Source organism: Phyllopteryx taeniolatus, chromosome 6 (genome assembly GCF_024500385.1).
Source record: "Phyllopteryx taeniolatus isolate TA_2022b chromosome 6, UOR_Ptae_1.2, whole genome shotgun sequence".
Classification (NCBI taxonomy): domain Eukaryota; kingdom Metazoa; phylum Chordata; class Actinopteri; order Syngnathiformes; family Syngnathidae; genus Phyllopteryx; species Phyllopteryx taeniolatus.
This window is the reverse complement of record NC_084507.1, coordinates 19,982,513-20,004,853: the sequence shown is the minus strand read 5'-3', so window position 1 is coordinate 20,004,853 and position 22,341 is coordinate 19,982,513. Positions and strand designations below refer to the sequence as shown.

Below are 22,341 nucleotides of genomic sequence, written 5' to 3'. Positions count from 1 at the left end.
ATGAGGTGACATTGTAACCCATTCCTCAACTGGGAACTTCAAAGGAAATGCGGCAGTTTCAGAAAATTAAGGGATTTTTTTCCCCCCAAACTTGCATAGCTAACCAGCCATGTCGAAGGCAAACATCTCAATTTTGAATGTAGCTTTTTGTGAAATTTTCAGTCGGGGAATTTTCAAACATACTGAATCAGTGGGTGCAACATCTTGATAAAAATAAATTATATTTTTTAACCTGCTAAGCTAACTTCAGCCATGTCGAAAAGAAAATGTATATTCAATTTCTAGTTTGGCTTTTGTAAAATTTCCAGTCTGAGAATTTTTTAACATGACAGTAAGTGGTGCAACTTGAGAAAAATAAAGAAACACAATCGTTCTGTTTTTAACCTGCGAAGATAAGGTCAGCTGTGTCAAAACCAAAACATACATTTTTAATTAGCTTATGTGAAATTTCAAATCTGATAATTTTTTTAACATATCACAGCGGAAGCACCATAGAAAATAAAAACAAAGATGTGTTTATTTATTTATTTTAACTAAATGAACTAACTACAGTCATGTCACAGGCAAAACACGGAAATGCATATGTGTAATTTCCAGTCTGAGAATTTTTTTAACAAATCACAATGGGCGCAGCAACTTCACTTTTTTAAAATTTTTAACGCTAACTTCAGTCATAGCAAAGGCCAAAGAGATCGATTATTACCTTGGCCTTTGTGAAATTTCTAGTCCGAGAATTTCATATTTACAAATGGCAGTAATTCTGTCAGAATTCTAAAATAATTCATTCATCTTGCAAAGTGTTTTTGAGATGGTATAGAAATTAAGAGTTCGATGTATGGTAGTCAAGTAACTTCATACGACCTTCAGCAGTCAGGAGATAGCTGGATGACAGGCTGGGATCGTCACTCATCTCCACGGTGTAGAGACCCAGATCTTCCTCAGAGGGGTCGCGGAAAGTGAGAACAGTCCTGATGGCGACAAAGACAGATTGTTACATGAAGTGTGCAATTTTAGCCATTTCCTCCTTTGTGAAAGCTTCAAGACACACTGTACACTACTGTGCTTTGTGTCCCGATTGCATTGTCCTCTAAGCCAACATTATCCATTTCTTTTTTACAATTTGAAACAGTTCCCAGGTGTGGTAATAACATTGACGAAAATACCCCAAGGATCAAGACGAAAAGCACACTTCATCTTTTTTAATCCTCACAAAACTTAACCTGTTTTCAGGAGTCTTTCCTGCCACATGCAAATGAGCCATTGCTCACAATGCCTCCTTCTGCAGGGCCAATGCCAACTGCAGTGGACCCCCGCTATTCATGGTGGATAGTAACCGGAATTGACTTATTCTTGAGTAAGTGAGGATTAACTGCCATTAAGCATTTCGGGACTGGTTACTCCTCAAAAAAAGAAGGAACAAAAAATAAAAAACAAAAATGGGGAAAAAAACTGGAAAACAATTGGAGAAAAATCCACACTACTACGTGACCCCACAGGTGCAGAACCGCGAGTATGCGGGAGTCCACTGTACAGCTTTTTTGTTACCTCGAGAACTGAGTGAGGGCGTTGCAACGACGCGAGCGGGTACTACTTGTGGAAGTGTGGTAACCCAGCGTGTGAAGAAAAAAGTGAGCAGAGTCAAATCATCAGATTGTATTTTCACTCATGGAGGCAGAACTTCATCATCCAGCCACCAAAATACACAAATTACAATTAGTGCAGCTGTTAAAGATCATCAGGTTTTCTACGAGAACGTCTAGATCTAATTTCACTTAATTGATCCAAAAATTGTTTACTTAAAAAAAAAAAAGACATATTTGTTCGGCTGATTATGCCAGCGACGTGCGTATTGTATAGTGACAGGCAGAAGAATTAAATTATCTTTCACTCGATGGCAGAGGGTACATAACATTTTTGTTTGGTGGTGTGCCTTGAGATTTTTAGTCATGTAAAATATGTGGCTTGGCTAAACAAAGGTTAGGAAATGCTAAACTAGTGTAGCGGATCGCCAAACACAAATGACCCCTCAGGCCCCCAATTTAATTGAACATCCAAGTAATCTGTGCATCCAACAACAATGCAGCTCTGCTTGGCTTTTAGCGTTGACATAGTGTTTCAAAGAATGTCGCTTAGTTGTCCCTTGCAAATGGTGGCTCTCTTGCCAGCCTTGCTGCCAAGTCAGGGGCGGACAAATTCGGTGTGGGGGGCAGTACTATGTAAATTTGCAGAATTGTGACATCAACACAATTCAGAACGGCTTGTCCACTGACACATTTTTGGAAATAAGCAGCTCACAAAAGATTTACTTGGTTGTGTAATTTCACACTTGATGGGTGGGCATGTATTCCCAACCATTCGTATACAAGCCATTGAGAAGTATATTTTCCACAATATGTCGGCTGTAATTATGACTCAAACCTAGATTCAGTCGTTCATCAGGGCTGACATTCAGTGGAAATCCTCCCAAATTGCCAGCCGGCTTGTTCAAGCCTCATTTACGAGAACAGTCTCTCTATTACCTCATTTTAAAGCAGAACATAAGTCATTTATCCTAATATAATTTGTCCTTGTGAAGATGAAATCTTTTTTACGACAGGAACGGGGAGGGCTGGAACATTTCTTGCAAACGAACACGAGAAGGCACTTAAGGAGTGTGAAAAGGTCAGGGACTTTGGTGAGTCGAGTTCAGTGACCGAAATCCAACTCGGCTCCATCTTGTGTCCTTTTCATCGAGTTCCTGACCCCCTGATGTACTCCCAACCCCACCTGCCATCCTTGTTGTCCGCCTGAGCTCTCGCGGCATCAATGGGCTCGGTGTAGTTTTTGTTCCAGAGACCCTCGCTTCCGTCGTCTACGTGATCACACTCGTATCCCAGGTAGATGAAACCGTCGTCGTCCACGCCCACCTTAATGTTTTTGGTGTCTGAGGATGACAAGGACGTTTTTTACGTTATATTTCAAACCAGCTGAAAAGTACAGTGTTCAGTGGGCATCAATTACTTGCAGGGCTCCGTCTTATTGTTGTAGGACAAATGTGGCTTTCCTACTACACAGTACAGTAATCCCCTGCATATTTGTGGTTCACTACTCAGGAATTTACCAATTTACGTTTTTTTTCTGTGGAAACTATCATCAGGTCTTTGCTGGAAAACTCAAATGTTTTCTTTTTTTGTGCTCTTTCTAAAATGCCCTAAGATGTCACAAGATTATGCCCAAGCCCTGTTTAATAGGAAAGTAGTACCTAGTCTAGGAACTATGTTGAAGTGATACATCTCAACTGAGAGACAAGCTTTGAATGTCGAGGAGGAAGTAAGTTTAGCCTGGGTTGTTAGTGGAAGCAATAAAAAGAGAGCATGAGCGCTTTAGGTGCATTTTTTCAAAATAAAATCATCTGTAAGACATTTACTTTTATGGATAATTTTGTAAAATGAGTTTGAAATTATATTAAACTATTTTAGGATCATGGTTTGTGGTCCGTTTGTTTTATTCATCCATGGATCCATCCATTTTCTGTACCGCTTATCCTCACTCGGGTCGCAGGCGTGCTGGAGCCTATCCCAGCTATCTTTGGGTGAGAGGCGGGGTACACCCTGAACCGGTCGCCAGCCAATCCCAGGGCACATAGACAAACAATCATTCACACTCACATTCACACCTACGGGCAATTTAGAGTCTTCAATTAACCTACCACGCATGTTTTGGAGATGTGGGAGGAAACCGGAGTACCCGGAGAAAAGCCACACAGGTACGGGGAGAACATGCAAACTCCACACAGGCAGCGTCGGGATTTGAACCCCGGTCCTCAGAACTATGAGGCAGATGTGCTAACCAGTCGTCCAGCCTTGTTTTATTCAGCTCGTCTCAATGGTCAAAATACTGCCGCGGGAAACTGCAAAAACCATGATGCAATGAACGCAACAGTTGGAAAAAACACGCTGGCGGGCAACAATGGATGAGAATAAGAGTCTCTGAGTGAGCTGTAATTCTTGGTAAGGAGGAGACATTTGATTCAAGAGGAGACTGAAGGTAGCAAGAAAACAGAGCAAAGCAGCCAAGTGGAGCCTGCGGAGTATTATACTGGTGTCCAGAGCTAAGGCACAGGTAAGCTAAGGTTAGCGTGTGTTTTTTTTTTTCATTTCTAGCCATGTATCCTCAAATGCTACCATGTTGCCCATGGTTTCATCTCGGCAGGCTTGGAACACAGGCTGACGTGGTACTATTGCTTGTACCTGGTAGAGTAGTGCACAGTTTTGCAAATGAAAAAATTATCAAGATCACAGATTACCACAGGTTCATGGTCCAACTTTGGGTAAACTGCAAAAACCATCAGTCAGATCAAGACACACAAGAGTCTCTTGTCTTTACTGCTCAACATGTGGCTAACGAGACAGATTTTATTTGCGAGGAAACTGAAGGCATCAAGCAGAAAAGTGGAAACTGTGGAGTATAATACTGCAGTGTCCACAGCTAAGGCACATGTGTTTATTTGAGCAATTTCTAGCCGTGTATCCTCATGTTACAATGAAGTGGCTATATATATATATATATATATATATATATAGTTTAGCTCAGTAACGGCTGGCCGACCATACTTTAGGGAAACTAAAAAAAAAAAAAAGTGCTTGACGTGGCTGTTGGTAAGTAGAACATTCAATGAGAGGACATCGATGACAGCAACAACTGTTTTCTGGGGGGCACTTTGGATGCAAATGGTAAAAAGCATGAATGCATGATGTTGACAACTCTCCTAAACGTTACGCTTTTGTCTCACGTCATCGAATTGGGAATAGTTTTGTTTTATTTAGTCTGACTATGCAAGGATTTATGTATGAATATTGTCTCCATCAAATGACATGAAATGTTATTTGTATTCTAGATTTATTTAGTCTTAACTCGCGGTGCAACAATTAATCAACGACTAATTGATTTTCATATAAATAGACAACTATTTTGATAATCGATTAATCGTTTAGAGAATTTTTTTTAGCTTAATATGGTCCAAATCCTTGGAATTTTAGCCTTTCAACAGTAAATATTCTCGTGGTATAGTATTGGTGTCATGAGGTGGCATGTGGGAGAAAAGGGGCACACTATATACTGTAACAAACAATATTATCCAAAGGCTGACCTGGCGAGGTCTGTGCCGTGACTGGCTCCGAAGGGAGGGAGGCGGCTCCCGCTCCGGCCTCATTGACAGCCGACACACGCAGACGATAACTTTGACCTGGCTGAAGACCCGAAACCTGCATGTCATAAGAAACACATCAAACATTTAGTACCCTCGCAATTTCTCAGGTTTTTAAAAAAAAGTAACATTTCCAAGCTGCAGAGAATACAGTGAATACAGTAGACCCTCACAAAACACAGGTAATTCCACCTCTGATGTTTTCCTTTATTTCTTTTTTTAAATAATTAATTTACCTCTCAGAAATAATGGAAATAGAAGTTACCCATAGTATGGTCAAAATGAATAACTAAAATTAAATAATTAGCCATTCAGTATGCCTAGAGGGAACAGGAATCTTTTGCAGAGCGATCAAGTTGCCTTTTTTTATATACATTGTTGAATAAAAATAAGTATATTTAAGTTGGTGTCTGCTTGGATTGTAATACCTTTTCTAAACTGGATCGCTCATTTAACACTGAGCAGCAAGACACTTTCGTATGCCGCAACACATTTAATTTCTCGGTCTATGGTTATCATTGCACTTTTCCCACAAAAAAGCCAAGGAGAAAGAAAAACACTCGTGGAGTTCATCCCGATGGGTGTCAAATTCATTTTAATTGTGGGGCACATTGCAGTTAAGGGCCGTTATGATTGTGAAAATCATATAAATGTATAATCCCCTCATCATTATTATGTATAGTACACATTGCCCTTGAATTTCATAAAAATTTAATTTGACATCAGAAGCCACGTGAAATAATGACAACCAAATAATCAAGTATATAAATTGTTCAATATGTTAAGAAGGGATTCGGTGAGGGGAGAAAAAAAAAAGAACACAGTATAAATAACTACTACTATAATACTATACGACAAACTCTTTTGAGATCAATGCATATTTTTCCGAAACATTTTGGTTATTTACCGAATTTGTGCAAATTTTGGGCTGTTTGTCTTTGAAGGGTCCACTGTAAACTCACAAAAACCAAACAACCCCCCCCAAAAAGGAGGAAAAAACAAACAAGGGGTCAATATTAATACCCCATGGAAAACACTTTTGAAGCATAATTGTCCGGAAAATTTTGGTTGTACTCCACATTGTATCCCTTTCGGGGAGTTTGACTTTGAAAGTTCCACTGTACACTTACAAAAAGCCAAAGAAAAAGCAAAAAAACAAACAAACAAACAAAAAAACTATAAACCTATATTGCTGTCTATAACAATACTACACGATAAACATTTTTGAGGCATATTTTTCTGAAAATGTTGGTAATACTCCAAATTGTACGACTTTTAGGCTGTTTGACTTTGAACGTGTGCACATGTGGAAATTTGTGATTGTACAGTATTTCAAATTGTGTGACTTTTGAGCCGTATGTCTTTTGAAGGTTTCACTGTACAAACACAAAATCGAAATTAAAAGCGGAAAAAAAACTAAACTAAAAAAACATGGTGTACGCATACTGTATAACAAGACTACTGTGTATGGCAACCACTAATGTGATGTTTTTTCCTGGAAAATATTGTTTATACTCCAAATTGTTCAGATTTTAGACGGTTCAAGTTCAGTTTGGTTCCACTTGACACATAAAAGCCAAACAAAAAGCAAAAAAATTGGTTCAGATTCTGGGTTATTTTGTTTGAAATTCCACTAACTGTATTCCTCCATAGTTCTGAATAATACTTGATTAGCTATAACAGACGTGGCATTAGCCTATCATATACAGTACACTGTTGGTCTCCTGTAGGCTTACCATGATTACATTTCCTTATATAAGTGAACTACCTTGTAATACGTGTCCGTGACCGGCTCGGCATTCACAGCGGTCCATGTGTCGGACTGGTCGCCCTGGCTAATTTCCAATAAGTATCCCTTGACGGGGCCCCGGCCTCCGTAGAGCGGCGCGGCCCACAGGAGCACCAACGAGTGGTCCCTCACCTCGCGGACCTCCAAGTCAAAGGGACAACCTGAGGGAGATTGACCATAGAGCACGTGTGTCCATGACGACGTCTATCAATATTCTCGAAAGAAACACGACAACATTCCTTGATGCATCCCGGCTGACTGCGGCGGTTAATTTGCTTCATGATTTTTCGGACCCACTTGAGACTTATTAATGCCATCCAGGGAAGCCCATTTGGCAGGATTAATGAGCGCTTTCAAAAAATGGCATGCGCCTCGTTCCATTTTCAATATCAATGTCACAGGGAGCTGTGCCGTGTGTGTGTGTTCATGTTTCTATGCAACAATCATACTTTGCTCAGAACGTACGTGGATCCCCCAGGGCTTTTGTTTCAGCGCGGCTTTTATGCCACCATGGCAACACTGAAGGACAAGCCGCCTTTTTGCAACTAATGAACACGCTGCTCGCACTCGCATGATGAAACATGCCGTGAGCCTGTACTCTGATAGAAACATAAACACTACGTATTATATAAGAATGGAACATGAAGGAAAAAAGTTTGTTTACTCTGAATTAATAATCACTTTCCAAATTTGAAAATTAACAGAATTTCACAACTCTACTTAATCACCATGGTTAACAAACAATTTGAAGGGAAAGGAAGGGAATCATTGGAATTGAATGGAATTGCCAAATTTAGGCTATTTTTTCCAGGGAGAAAAATGTTTCAAAAATGAACAAAAACTTGGGGAACTCGAAACAATGTGTGAGACTTCAACTAACTCAACATCTCTCGCCTGTTTTATTTTTTGTTTGGCTTGTTCCGTGTTGTGACGAAAACTACAGTATAGAACTGGAAAGCGGTACGGGGGTCTCTTTTCTGGATGCTCGGTGCAATATGGCGAAAGCAACCAAGTTGACGTTGGTAATAAAATAAGAACGGAATGAACGCCGCAAAAGTAGCTGCGTGAATGTGAAACGAAATCACCTCCAAGGAACATGCAATTATTTAATCCTTGACTGGCTCGCCATTCACATAATCTTATTTTACAGCGGTTAATTTATTGTTATACTTATAGACATCACTGTCTTTGTCACACTTAACTAATTATGACTAGTTTAATGGTATCTTAGTTTTATTTGATCTGATTTAAGGCTGGGCGAGTAGTCAATTCAATTGACTAATTCTAGTTTACTTGTCAGTGTTTTTTAAAAAATCTATATATTTTTTGCAGTTTCCGTCGTTCAAAGCACGTCGCTGTTGACGTGCACTGCTTACACTAACAAGAGTTTGTTTACAAAAGCACAGTAAGTGTTGCCAACTTTGCAATGTCCTCTCTATATTTAGCAACTTTTCCATCCATCCATCCATCCATTTTCTGAGCCGCTTCTCCTCACTAGGGTCGCGGGCGTGCTGGAGCCTATCCCAGCTGTCATCGGGCAGGAGGCGGGGTACACCCTGAACTGGTTGCCACCCAATCGCAGGGCACATAGAAACCAACAACCATTCGCACTCACAGTCATGCCTACGGGCAATTTAGAGTCTCCAATTAATGCATGTTTTTGGGATGTGGGAGGAAACCGGAGTGCCCGGAGAAAACCCACGCAGGCACGGGGAGAACATGCAAACTCCACACAGGCGGGGACGGGGATTGAACCCCACACCTCAGAACTGTGAGGCTGACGCTCTAACCAGTCGCCCACCGTGCCGCGCAACTTTTCCAACCACAAATATTTTGGAGATGTTGCCTTGCCTCACAATGAACAAGTCTTCATGCGTAAAGACTGTGAGAAAGCTGGCAACAAACATAAGCACCAGCTGAGCCATGTAATTTGAGAGCTCATTTTATGCCCAAAGTGACTTGGCAAAAAATCTCAGCATTATATTTGACTCAACTCTCTCCTTTCAAATGCACATAATGAATATTACCAAAACTGCATTTTTGTTTTCATCTTCGCGATATTGCTAAGATAGGGACCATCCTATTTGCTAGTGATACAGAGACCATAGTCAATGCATTGTGGTCTTTCCATGTTTAGTGTTAAAAGACTTGACTAAGACGAGTTACTCCGATGCTGGCCAACTTGCAATGGCTCCCGGTCAACTTGAGATTCGATCTTAAGGTTTTGTCACTTACGCAAAAAATATTACATGGCTTAGCACCCTCCCATCTCACTGACTTAGTGGCACCGTATGTTCCGTCCCGAAACCTACGCTTGCAACACGCTCTTTTGGTGCCTCAGAGAGCCGGAAAGAGGTCTGCAGACTCTCAAGCATTTTCTGTTCAGGCTCCAGTACTCTGGAATGCCCTGCCTGCGGATATTAGAGCTGCTATCGCATTAGAAATGTTTAAATCTTGACTTAAGAATATTTTTACACTTTCTTAAACTACACATAGGCCTGTTTTACTGCCAATCTCCACCCCCCCACCCTTTTTTCCCAAAAAGGAAGCACTCATCTTCACATTATCTGTAAAGATTTTTTTCCCCACTTTATTTCTTACTTCAACAGAAGTTGATATAAATTAATGATTGGGAAAAAAATAATTGCTATAAAAAATCGTTTCAAAGCTTATTTGGTATCAAAAAGAAATTAAACATCCAAGAAGGGAAAAAAAACAAAAACAAAATTTTTTTGAATAATGAAATTGTCATTGCTTTTCGTATAAAAAAATCCATTGTGTTTTGTTAATTAAAAAAAAAAAAAATAATCTGAGGCTTTATTTCAAGGCCATATTGCCGAGCCCTGCTTAAATTTTGTTTTGGGGGCTGACGGTTTGACTAATTTCCATTCCTATGTGAAAAAATGTAAACAAATTGGAGGTTAATCAGAAATGGATTGTGATTTTCCTTCATCCTGTTCCGTCTGTTTTAGTGCTCACCAGGCTCTGGCATGGTCCACTCCTCACACAAGAAAGCCTCACTGGCCTCCGACGGCTTCCCCACGCCAACCATGTTGGCAGCAAACACGCGGTACTGGTACCAAAGCCCCCTGGTCAGGTTGGAAACCTATTAAAAAAAAGTCTCAATAAATTAACTGACAACGGCCAAATAATGACATCAGTGGAGTGCAGAGCAAGATGAATGTTGAATAAAGCACCACTGAGCTGGACTTGGCATCCTGGCTGTCTTTTGGCTGCCACATTTGTTTGGATGTATTGCTCCCGCACAGGAGCCTTTCTCCTGACTCCTGCAGGCATTTGAGAGGGCATTACTGCTGCTGCAGCAGCGTTGTCTCTTGAATCCCCCCCACGCCCCAAACCCCTTACCACCCACTCCCCCACCCCTCAATACATATTCGCTTTGGGAAGAGAGAGGATTCAACCTTATTGATTTGCATATTGATCTTACTATTCGCAGCCACTTAGACTTTAAGGCTCCCCCTCGGTGAGACGCTCTCGCCTTACTCACCGAGGCTAAACGATGCACTCTGTGGCGCGGTGGAATCCCAAAAAAGCAAAAAGAGGACATTTAACTCTTGAAATTCCAATCATATTTTAGAATTCAAAGTACACTTGCCATCCACTAGGGGGCAAAGAAGCAGTGTTTGATGATTTGACTCCACTTTCCCCTAGCGGAGGCAGCACTTTGCCACCAATCCACCGAAATGAATTTGTCAATGAATGAAGTGGATCCATGTATGTGGCACTTGCCATGAACACGTAGGAAAACAGAAATACCAAGTGGACAGCATTACTGAATATTCGTTGAGTATGTGCCGGAAGTGGTTCAGAGCGTGCAGTCCAGCTGTCGATTGCGAAAATGGTGGCTCAACGCCCAGCCTAGCTGCCAAGTCATGGGCGGGTGGAGAAATTTGGTGAGTGGGCAGCATTATGTAGATTAACCAATCTCTGACATGACAACTGAGAAGGACTTGCTCACATGATCAGAAATAGGCACATAAAAAGAGATTTTCTTGGTTGTGTAATTTTGCACTTGAAGGGTGAAAAGGCACTTCAGAGACCCAGCTAATTGTAGACAAGCAATTAAAAACTAAATTTTCCATATGTCTGATTTAAAGCTCACCACTGTATCATGAGTGTAGCCAAAGTAGTAGAATCCCTGTCGAGCTGTCTAAAAGTAACACTTACACAAACAAAAATACATTCATTGTTGTAATTAAGGAGCTTGGGTAACCTCCTTGAGACAGGCTTAAGATGTACCTTTCCCGCAGGTATCCATGGACACGGCTTGTTGCCTAGTGACATGGCTAACGTGAGCCTTAAGCCAATATTGTCATTACTTTGAGGCTAAATGGAGAAATAATGGAGATTAGTGTAATTCTATATAAGGTTCTGGCGATGGCTTCAAAAATGGCTTTCTGCAAAAATCTCATTCACACGCTGAAAGAAAAAAACGTCAAGGAGGTGAGGGGAATTTACTGACCGTGGTCAGCCTCTCTCTGACCGCTTTTATGTTGACCCCCCGCCACATTTCGGTGCCTGCCTCCCGCTTGTCAAGGTAGTAACTCCTCACGGGGTCACCGCCGTCAAAGCGAGGCCTCCTCCAGCCCACAACCATCTCTGAACCCGTGCACATCAGCAAAGTGATGCCAGAGGGAGCCGAGGGGACACCTGGAGTAGACAAAATAAAGAAGATGGAAAGTCACAACTCATAAGACTTACAATCGGCATTCAAATAAGGCTGTATTCAAGTTCAAGTCTATTCATCCACATGCAAAGGCTTCACTAGGAAATGAAAGGAGTGAATAGCAACCAAATGAGTCACATTATCTGACACTGAGTCACAAGAAGGGTCCAGCGGCTTGCTAACAGGCACATCATCATCTGTCAAGAAACACTACACCATTATATCATAAGGGCCGAGAGCCAAACATCATGTTAACTTGTTGAGACGACACTCTCTGGAAACAACATTAGGCACACCTGATGCGCAATCGAATGAAATACAATGATTTGGTAGTTGGCAGTGCTTGGTTGGTTGGTCAGTAATTTTTTTTACGTTTGTTTGTTTAATCCATCAGTCTGTTTGTTCGGTTAGTCAGTCACACTGTTGGTAGATCCATCAGTTGGTTGGTTTATTTGTTGGTTACATAAGTCAATTGATTGGTTGGCCATTTAGTTAGTCATTTGGTTGGTCAGTCGGTTGTTCCATTAGTCGCGTGGTTGGTTGGTTGGTGCATTGTTTAGTCAGTCAGCTACTTGTTTGTTTGTTTTGTCAGCCCATTGATTGACTGCTTGGTCGATCCATCAGTGGGTTGATTGGTTGGTCAGTCGGTTGTTTGGTCAGTTTCATGTTTGGTCCATTTGTCGGTTGTTTGGTCAGTCGGTCGGTCGGTTAATTGATTGGCTGGTTTCTAACTCAGTTGATTGGTTGGTCAGTCGCTCAGTTGGCTGGTCAATCGGTCGATTGGTTGACTGGTTAGTTGGTTGGTTGATCAGTCCTTTGGTTGACTGTGGGCCCATCGGTCGGTTGATTGGTTGGTCAGTCGGCTGATTGGTCAGTTTCATGTTTGGTCCATTTGTCGGTTGTTTGGTCAGTCGGTCGGTGAAATACTTGATTGGTTGGTTTATAAGTCAGTTGATTGGTTGGTCAGTCGGTCAGTTGGATGGTCAATCGGTCGATTGGTTGACTGGTTAGTTGATTGGTTGATCAGTCCTTCGGTTGACTGGTGGGTCCATCGGTCAGTTGATTGGTTGGGCAGTCAGTTGTTTGGTCCGTCAGTCGATCGTTTGGTTTATCAGTCGGTTGTATGGTTCGATGGTCAATCTGTCATTTTTTGGTTGCTTTGTCCATCAGTCAGTTGATAGGATGGTACATCAGTCAGTTAATTGATTGGTTGGTTGTTTGGTCAGTCAGTTGTTTGGTCTGTCAGTCTTGTTTAGTTACTCAGTTGGTTGAATGGTCCATCTGACAGTTGAGTGATTGGTTGGTCCATCAGTCGACTGTTTGGTCAGTCGGTCGATTTGTTGGTCCCTCAGTCAGTTGCCCGATTGGCTTGTTGGCAGTTTTACACCACGGCTGACTACAAGCACATTAAAAGTCAAATAAATGCCAGTGAAAACACCTTAATGTACATAATAATATTTGCTTCTCACAGTAAGAATAGCTCTGTAATACACTTACAAATGGCAGCTTTGACCAGGATGGGAAGAGACTCCTCCGAGTAGTCGCTGTTTCCTGCTCGACTCACTGACTTCACCCTGAACACATATTCCTTATGAGTCTGGAGACCGTGGACTGTAAACCTGAAGAGGACAAAAAAAAAAAAGAATCAATAAAATAAACCCCTACAACAGTAGTTTAACCCCTTTGTAGGGGTTAAACTACTGTTGTAGGGGTTACTACTTTGAATTGACCGGCTTGTTTAAGAGTCTTAGAATAAAATATATTCAATCAGCTTCCTAAATCAATAATATTATACGAGTAAGGTATGTTCGGAGAATTAGGGGTGTTAATTTGCTCATACTCCTTTTGAACATACACATTGTACATTCCTTTGATTATCATTTCCTTGTTTTTGATGTGATTTGTTTTGTTTTTCCATTTGTCACAAGTTGATCTTGTGTTGATTGTTTTGTTTTCTGTATATGTTCAATTTACATGATAATCTTAAAGATAAAAAAAATTAACAGCTTTTTTTGTAGCTGATGCTAAGGTGATGATAATCGTGTTGATGTCCACTAATCAATAACGTTGTTGATCTTTTTTCTTCAGTCTCAACTTGCTGTGCGTGCCTGCAAACAAAAGCTTATTCACTCTCCAGTCTTCCTCGGTTCGACAGGCCCCACCCCCAAATCTTTCATCCAATCACATTCAGACATTCACTCATCCAATCACATTCAGATACCTTTATGCCCTCACACACAGACAGACGAAAGTTATAAAACTCTAAAAACAATTCACCTAACGCAACTACTCGCTACGGTATATACTAATAGTATACAAATAAAAATACAAAAATAAAGGAGGAGGGAATTCTTTACAATAATGTAGCAAAACTGCAGTTGTGTTACGTGGATTGTTGCAAGATTTATAAGATCTGGCTGTCGTTGAGGCTCTGAAGATGTCTGATTTGTGATTGGATGGGTGAGTCAGGGGAATGGGTGGGGTGTTGGGGGCAATGGAAGAAGGAAGAAGATTGCAAGCGTGTGTCTATCGGAAAAAGGCTGACGAGAAACGGTAGTTGGAGGTATAACCATCATTGCAGAGTGGTGATGTCAATGCGTCAACTCCTAATGTGTAGCAGGGGAGCCTTTTGTGTCTGCTGTCACCTGGAGTTGGTAACGGGTTTGTTGTTAACGACCTTCCAGTCCCGTTGGCCAGTTTCGCTGCTGTACAGATAATATCCCAGGACACCCTCTGTGTCTTTGGGCTCCTGCCACTGAAGCAAAACTGAGGTATCTGTATCTCGGAAGACCATGATGGAGGGCGGTGGAGTGGGGACACCTATGGAAAAATACAAATATCCATCAAGTAAAAGGTTAGCCAAGAAATACTGACTACTGATACACACACAGATATTCTTACTTGGTTGGTCAGTTGTGTTTTTTGTTTGGTTAGTTCATCGGTCAGTTGGTTGATTAGATAACTGGTTGGTTGTTTGGGTGCTCATTTATTCAGTCATTTGGCCTGTTGGTTGTTTGGTCATTCTGTAAATCCATTGTTTAGTTGGTCAGTTTTTCAGTTGGTTGATTGGTCCATCAGTTGTTTGATTGGTTGGCTGGTCGGTTGCTTGGGCAATCATTTGATCCATCTGTCAGTAGATTGCATAGTCGATTTGGTTGGTCGAACTTTTAGTTGGTCATTTGGTTAACCGTCCGGTTGGTTGAATGGCCCGTCATTTGGTTGAGTTGTTGGTTGGTAATTTGGTCAGTCATAGGGTCAGTAGGTTAATTTGTTAGCTGTTTGGGCAGTCATTTGGTCAGTCAGTCGGTTCTTTGGGTGGTTGGTCATTTGATCGGTAGCTAAAATGTTTTCCAAGAAATAGTGACACACATTTGGCAGTCTTACTTTGTGGTTTTCCCAAACAGATCCAGCCACTTGGCTCTGATGGCTCACTGACGCCGTACTTGTTGACGGCGCGCACTCTGAAGCAGTATTGCGTTCCTTTGACTAGGTCAAAGATGGGAAACCGGGGAGAGTTGACCACCGAGTCTAGACTGGCCATTTCCCAGCTGCTCTTCCCATCCTGCGACTAAAAAAAAAAGAGTCAGACCATTTCCAAAGAGCCTCCATCTTTGTTTAGTAGCTTCCCAATGTGCTGGAGGATTCAATGTGCAGACAAGTGGGTTGCCAAAGTATGATAACTCCTTCCAAGAGGGTACTATCATTCACTGGTGATTGTGTCATTATCTATAGCGAAGCACAATGCTCTGGCAGGCGTAAAGACTGTCACCTGTTGGTGGGCCGGAAACTTAAATGGATTCAGGATTCAAAGAGCTTTGTGGAGATGCAGGGAAGTAAATTCAAAATAATTAGGAATGCACCGATACCAATATCAGTATTGGTGCCGATCTACATCTGTAGTCCTACTACAACACCGATACCACTTTACCAGCCAGACATATACCTTCTGGGCAGGTGGATCAGGAGCCGTTTGGAGATACGTTGAGGTAAACATGGATGACAATACTAGTCACCCTGGAGCCATGCACCACGGAGCAGAGCTCACACTCGGTGCTTGCTGGACGGCCCCACTATCAAATATTGCTGGATCCTTTCCAATTTCACCTTTTTAAAAAATGTTGTAAATCTGTGTATCCAACAAACTATATTTGATGGAATATCTGAGATAACAGTTATCACTGTGTTGTCATACTATCAAAATTGTTGGGGTGGTAGTCACAGCACCATTGATACACTGACATACTGTAATTAATTAGCGATTGAATTGAAAATCAATGTCTGATTAAATGAACAGTTCCAATTGCTGTAACACCTGTTTTACTTTCCCGCACAAAAGTAATACCTCTTTCGGAAAATAGAATGCTTGAACTAAATTCAAATACTGCCAAATCAAAGTTTTCAATCCCATTAAGCAGCTTTAATTGGGTATTTCTGGTATAAAATGAGAGTTTTTTTTCTTCATTGCCACATGGGGCAGTTATTGTTAAGCCCTATGAAATCCACCTAGCAATAAGTGGTCCGGCAAATCTGGGAAGTACTGTTAGCGTAAACATGCATGCACTGGGTGAAACCCAATTTTTATTCAGCGGACTCTTGACAGGGGTCATTAGTCATACAGTGGAGCTGTGATAACACCTACTGGAACCTACAGCAGGAGCACTTCAACTGTTAGCTTTAACGGTTAACTTTAAACATTAAAATCATCCATCCTAAATCATTCTTTAGCATTAATGTCACATTGTGTTACAAAACCAAGCCTAAATCTTCAACTCACATTTTTGTTGAAGGATTATTTGACTTTCCGACGCACTTTGCCAGAGGTGGACCGCAAGCCAGAAAATACTGTCAAAGGTACTAGCGATTATACAGCGCTCGCTCAAGGGCGAGGGATAAATTTGAATGTGGCCTTCATTAAATAAGTGGACGGCAAGTAGCAAACTTTTGTATTTCACATGCCTTTGACAGTTTTATTACCCCAGTAACAAATAACAGTCCAATATAAAATTATATTTCCTGCGGCATGTTCCTGATGGAGCTGGAAAATGTTGAGGCGTCTGGGCTTGATATTGCAAAGCCTGGGGGGCCTTTATTGCTGAAAAGAACAGGCGGGAGCCCACAAGGTGGACAGATTCATCTTATTTGAACATCAGTTTGAACTTTTGACGATTCTCTGGGATAAAAGAATAAAAAGGTAGTGTGTTTTCTTCCACCCGCCTCATTCACCAAGGAAGTGATGGGAGCGCTGACCTCAAACTGCACCCAACCTTGAAATCACAGATGTGCATGTCTGTCTATTGGTGTGTGTGTGTGAGTGTGGGCGTGCGTGGGTGTGCGTGCGTGCATGTTGTCCTGCACCTGTCTTGTTAGATTAGAGCTGCAGTTGGGAGCCTGTGCTTTTAATTTGCCACATGTTCCAGCGCCAGGCGGGCCAAAATCAACAAACGTGCGATGATGGAACAACATTGATCCTTGTGTTCGGCGCATGTGGGAGGATTACTGATGTGTATACATTGATCAACCACATCATAAGCTGTGTCTAATGAGATCCAATAAAGGAGCTGTATTAAAAATCCAGCCTTCATGAAGATAATAAAGTTGCGCTTTACCGACCCGCTCCACGTAGAAGGTGAGTGGCTCTTTCCCTCGGGGTTCTGGTTCAGTCCAGCTCAATACCACGTATGTGTCGCTCAGCTTGCAGGCGTGGATGTTGGTGGGTGGAAAGGGAGTTCGAACCTGGCCTGCTGTGTGAGAAGAAGATGAGAAAGAGGAGGTTGAGGACGACAAGTGTCAAAGTGTGAAAGAAGCAGTTTTGCTGTGTCCTTTGTCGACTCAACATTAGGGGCAGGGAGGATACTGCCCCACCAGTTGGCTCTGTGTTATCCCCCAATTTGTATTTTGTACAGGTGCAACGGTACATGGTGACATTGTCAGATTTTTTTGAACATTCGTAAGGTAGAGAAGTGTACCAAGTTTCCACACATAACATATTATGTATGTAGCTAAGGGACAAGAACTGTACAGGACATCCGGAAAGTATTCGCTGCATTTCACTTTTCCACATTTTGTTATGTTACAACCTTATTTCAAAATGGAATACATATTGTTTTTGGTCAAAATTTACCCAAAACTTTTAAGAACTTTACAAACATCTCCAAAAAACTTGACCACCCAATTTCGTCTCCATCCGTAAAACTGGTGTCAAGGCGCTAATTCCAAGAGGCGCAACTGAGTGAGTTTTGTGGGAATCGTATTCGGGCCCCTTAAAACACATAATTTAAACAGGATACACTGTTTTTGTCATTGTCTAGATCTCATTCTGTTATGTGGAATAGACTGAGTAGGGCTCTGAGATCTACAGACTCAGGTCAAAGAGTGGAGCCCAGAGTTCAAAGCAAACATGGTGAAGCAGCATTCAGCTGTCATGCTGCACCCAAATGGAATAAGATGCCAACAGAAGTGAAGTCAGTCTAAAGTGTGAGTGTTTTTAAGTCTGGGATAAAAACTTTTCTTTTTTTCATGCTTATGATTGAGCTCTTTGAGAGAAATGTATTTTCTGTACTTTGTTTTTAATTTTTATTTTGCTCATTCTTTTTAAATGCTTTTAATCATGTAAAGCACATTGAGTTACAGTACCTTGTGTATGAAATGTGCTATATAACTATACCTGACTTGCTTTATGCGTTTATTTTTTTACATTGAGTAATTTAATTTATGACTAAATTGAGATGAAATCATAATTTTTTTCATTATACAATATATACGTTTTGTGACATTTTTCTTTGCTGATGCGTGGGTTGAGATTTTTCTCAGTAGTAATTACAGTAGGTTGAACAATGGTTGGGAAGTGGTTGATACTCACCAAATTTTGAAATTAAAAACAACTATTTTTGTCAACACCAGGACATTCTGTGCTGTATATGATGTTTTTAAACTGAGCACATTTTAAGTTACATTCACATCAAACCCAAAAGGATGCTGCATACACTTCTGACTGATAGAAGAGGGAAAGAGTATACATTTAACTGAAACATCAGCAGTTTGAGTGCTTCTGTCCCCTAAATATCTCTGTGATGATGCGGCAACACCGCAGTGTGCATCGAAGTCGAAAGAAACTGATATGGCGCCGGCACCGAGTCGTTGTGTTTTCCAAGTGAGAGGACACAGCTGTCAGTCTTGTTTTCTCACACACCGGAAAAACAAACATGTCGATGTTGTCGGTGCAAATGTACATGTGCGTAGTGACTGTTCTGCATGAGTTTTCAAATAAACATGACAAGGTCGATCCTTTTCATGTTTCACGTAAAGTCAAATATGTGAAAAATAAATAATTAAAAACAATGGGGTACTTTCAATCAGTGCAATTGTGTGTACTACACTACCACAGCCAATGTTTGATTTAAAGTTGACACAAAGATGTACAGTATATTGTACATATTGCGTGTAATGTACATTGGGAGTTGATTTTTGTGTGTTGTACACTTAACAAAATTAGTTAATATTATATAAATGTAAATAAACTATGTAACTTTACTATTTAGATTTTCTAAAATATATTATTTTCAGTGCCGTTTGTTTCATATTGAGTAGGATTACTCAAAAACTATAATGGAAATTAATATTAAAATCATCATTATTATCATCTGAATATGAAATCATTCAGGTTGAAAATTATTAAATTGTTCAACATTTTCCTGTTTTGTCAGTTCATCATCAATAATCAGTATTGGGGTAATATTGAAAAAATATATGCATATACTACAAGAATTAATTAATAGAAATATGGGAAGAAAGTTGCAATTCTGAGAAAAATTCAGTGAAGAAACAATTTTAGAGAAAAAGGCAAGATTTTACACACAAAAATCTAAAAAAATATGTGAAAAAAACTTTCTTGACTATCATTAGCATCAAATAAATATTTTTTTTATGTATTTATTTTTTAAAATATATAATCATTAATAAATAAATAAAAGTCCTAACCAATGATGATAATTCCTCTGAAAAATACAGCTTTACAACTTTCTTTCCATTGCAACATTCCAACTTCAATCATGTAAATCATATTTCATGTGTGTGTGTGTGTGTACCGGGGTTCAATCCTGCCTGTGTGGTCACAGGTCCTGCCTGTGTGGAGTTTGCATGTTCTCCCCGTGGCTGCGTGGGTTTTCTCCGGGCACTCCGGTTTCCTCCCACATCCCAAAAACATGCATGGTAGGTTAATTGACAACTCTAAATTGCCCGTAGGTGTGAATGTGAGTGCGAATGGTTGTTTGTTTATACAGTATGTGCCCTGCGATTGGCTGGCAACCAGTTCAGGGTGTACCCCGCCTACTGCCCGTTGATAGCTGGGATAGGGTCCAGCACTCCCGCGACCCTAGTGAGGATAAGCGGCTCAGAAGATGGATGACGTGTGTGTGTGTGTGTATAGATATAATATGTACACATACATGTGTGTGTGTGTGTGTGTGTGTGTTGGGGGCCAGATGGGCTGTGGTCCAGTGTTGTGCATCATTAAACACAGATGAAGGACAAGACATAAGGCTGACCGCCCTCCGTCCTGGTCTCCATCCATCCATGTTGCTCCCTTTTCACCTGTGTCTCTCTTTCTCTAGCGCTCACGCCAAACTTTGGCTGCCATTTTGAAACACTAATGCTGTTATTATAACCCCTAATGCAACTTTATTAGGACCCTCTTTAATCGTTTTTCTCTCGCGCTCTCTTACTGGTCGAAGTGCACAGAGGAAGGACCGTCATCATCACAAAAGATGAACTGGAAGGTGAGAATTATGTGTGATCATTACAGAGAATGTGTCGTTGAAATGATGTCATTAGGACTGCTGCAAAGCACATCATTAAAGCAGCACGTGGGCTCCCCGTACCCGTTGCTTGCGACCTAATACGTCTTCATATCATATTGGACAACGCGCCGCAGTAATTGATCGTTCCATTTCTCACAAGTGAAGACAATGAACAGTCCCCATTGGTGTCCTGGTAAATGCACATCATGGCTACAGGCGCTGTAGATGTGTAGCTCGTGAGAATGCATTCACGCTGTCTTTATCGCAGCGTCCTCCACACGCACATGTGAAGGTGAAAGCATGCACCAACTGCGTGTGCAGCTTCATTCATCACAGGCAAATTCTCTTTCAGGCTAATGAATTATTCATAAACTAGAATGGCACTCAGTGGAACAATCCTCATTTGGACCCAATTGCACACTACCTTCATACAGTATGCCACACGTTTGTGAGTAACAGTCTTACGAAAGAGTTTTAGCCACAACATGCACACATACATACACACACACGCCACATCTCAGTGCACAATTCAATCCCCAGTGGAACGCCGTCATGATTCAGTTAACCACTAAGGAAGTATTATTTTTAAACTTGTATGACAACTGACAAAATATTAAATACTTTTTGTTCTAAATATACAATCCCAATTCCAATGAATTTGGGACGTTGTGTTAAACAAATAAAAACAAGATACAATGATTTGCAAATCATGTTCAATCTATATTTCATTGAATACACGACAAAGACAAGATATTTAATGTTCAAACTGATAAACTTAATTGTTTTTAGCAAATAATCATTAACTTAGAATTTTATGGCTGCAACACGTTCCAAAAAAGCTGGGACAGGGTCATGTTTACCACTGTGTTACATCACCTTTTCTTTTAACAAGATTCAATAAACGTTTGGGAACTGAGGACACTAATTGTTGAAGCTTTGTCGGTGGAATTCGTTCCCATTCTTCTTGGCCTTAAACTGTTCGACTATTTTCTTACACACTTGTTCACAAAGAGGTGAACCTCTCCCTCTCCCTCTCCCTCTCCCTCTCCCTCTCCCTCTCCCTCTCCCTCTCCCTCTCCCTCTCCCTCTCCCTCTCCCTCTCCCTCTCCCTCTCCCTCTCCGTCTCCGTCTCCGTCTCCCTCTCCCTCTCCCTCTCCCTCTCCCCATCTTTGCTTGTGAATGACTGAGCAATTCAAGGAAGCTCCTTTTATACCCAATCATGGCACCCACCTGTTCCCAATTAGCCTGTTCCCCTGTGGGATGTTTCAAACAGGTGTTTGATGACCATTCCTCAACTTTCTCAGTCTTTTTTGCCACCTGTCCCATCTTTTTTGGAACGTGTTGCAGCCATAAAATTGTAAGTTAATGATTATTTGCTAAAAACAATAAAGTTTGAACATTAAATATCTTGTCTTTGTAGTGTATTCAATTAAATATAGGTTGAACATGATTTGCAAATCATTGTATTCTGTTTTTATTTATGTTTAACACAAAGTCCCAACTTTGTTGGAATTGGGGTTGTACATGTATATACAGTATACATATGTAACTTGACATTTTTAAGGTGGTGTTTTAAAAAACATAATTAAACATAATAAAAGAGAAAGTAAAGAAATAAACTGTTTTTAGTGAGTGTGATTACGTAAAGTTGCAATAATAACTGTATTATTTGTGTGTAGGGTGAAGAAGAAGCTGGGTTGTAACGGAAATTTTGTCTCGCAACAGATAGAAAAAAACAAACTGTCATATACTGCCCTGCAATCCCTTTATAGTAGCCTGGAGGGCGCTTTGCGCCCTCTCTCTCTCCCCCCTCCCCTCTCTGTTTTCATCACCTGTCTCTAATCAGCCTCATCACCACCGGTATTTAAGCCTGCCTGTTCCAGGA

The 22,341-nt window shown here is 40.9% G+C and overlaps 1 protein-coding gene across 2 annotated transcripts in view; it reads right to left on the bottom strand.

The window, feature by feature from the left end:
• Positions 1–22,341, bottom strand: part of myom3 (myomesin 3) — a 79,487-nt gene that overhangs the window by 19,385 nt on the left and 37,761 nt on the right. For both annotated transcript variants that reach the window (XM_061775462.1, XM_061775463.1), the window contains 10 exons: positions 17,272–17,402; positions 15,046–15,229; positions 14,307–14,481; positions 13,159–13,280; positions 11,458–11,645; positions 9,954–10,080; positions 6,954–7,135; positions 5,129–5,243; positions 2,767–2,923; positions 862–968 (listed from right to left, as the gene is read on the bottom strand). In XM_061775462.1, coding sequence (XP_061631446.1) covers positions 862–968; positions 2,767–2,923; positions 5,129–5,243; positions 6,954–7,135; positions 9,954–10,080; positions 11,458–11,645; positions 13,159–13,280; positions 14,307–14,481; positions 15,046–15,229; positions 17,272–17,402 — 1,488 coding nt within the window. The remainder of the gene's footprint in view (positions 1–861; positions 969–2,766; positions 2,924–5,128; positions 5,244–6,953; positions 7,136–9,953; positions 10,081–11,457; positions 11,646–13,158; positions 13,281–14,306; positions 14,482–15,045; positions 15,230–17,271; positions 17,403–22,341) is intronic.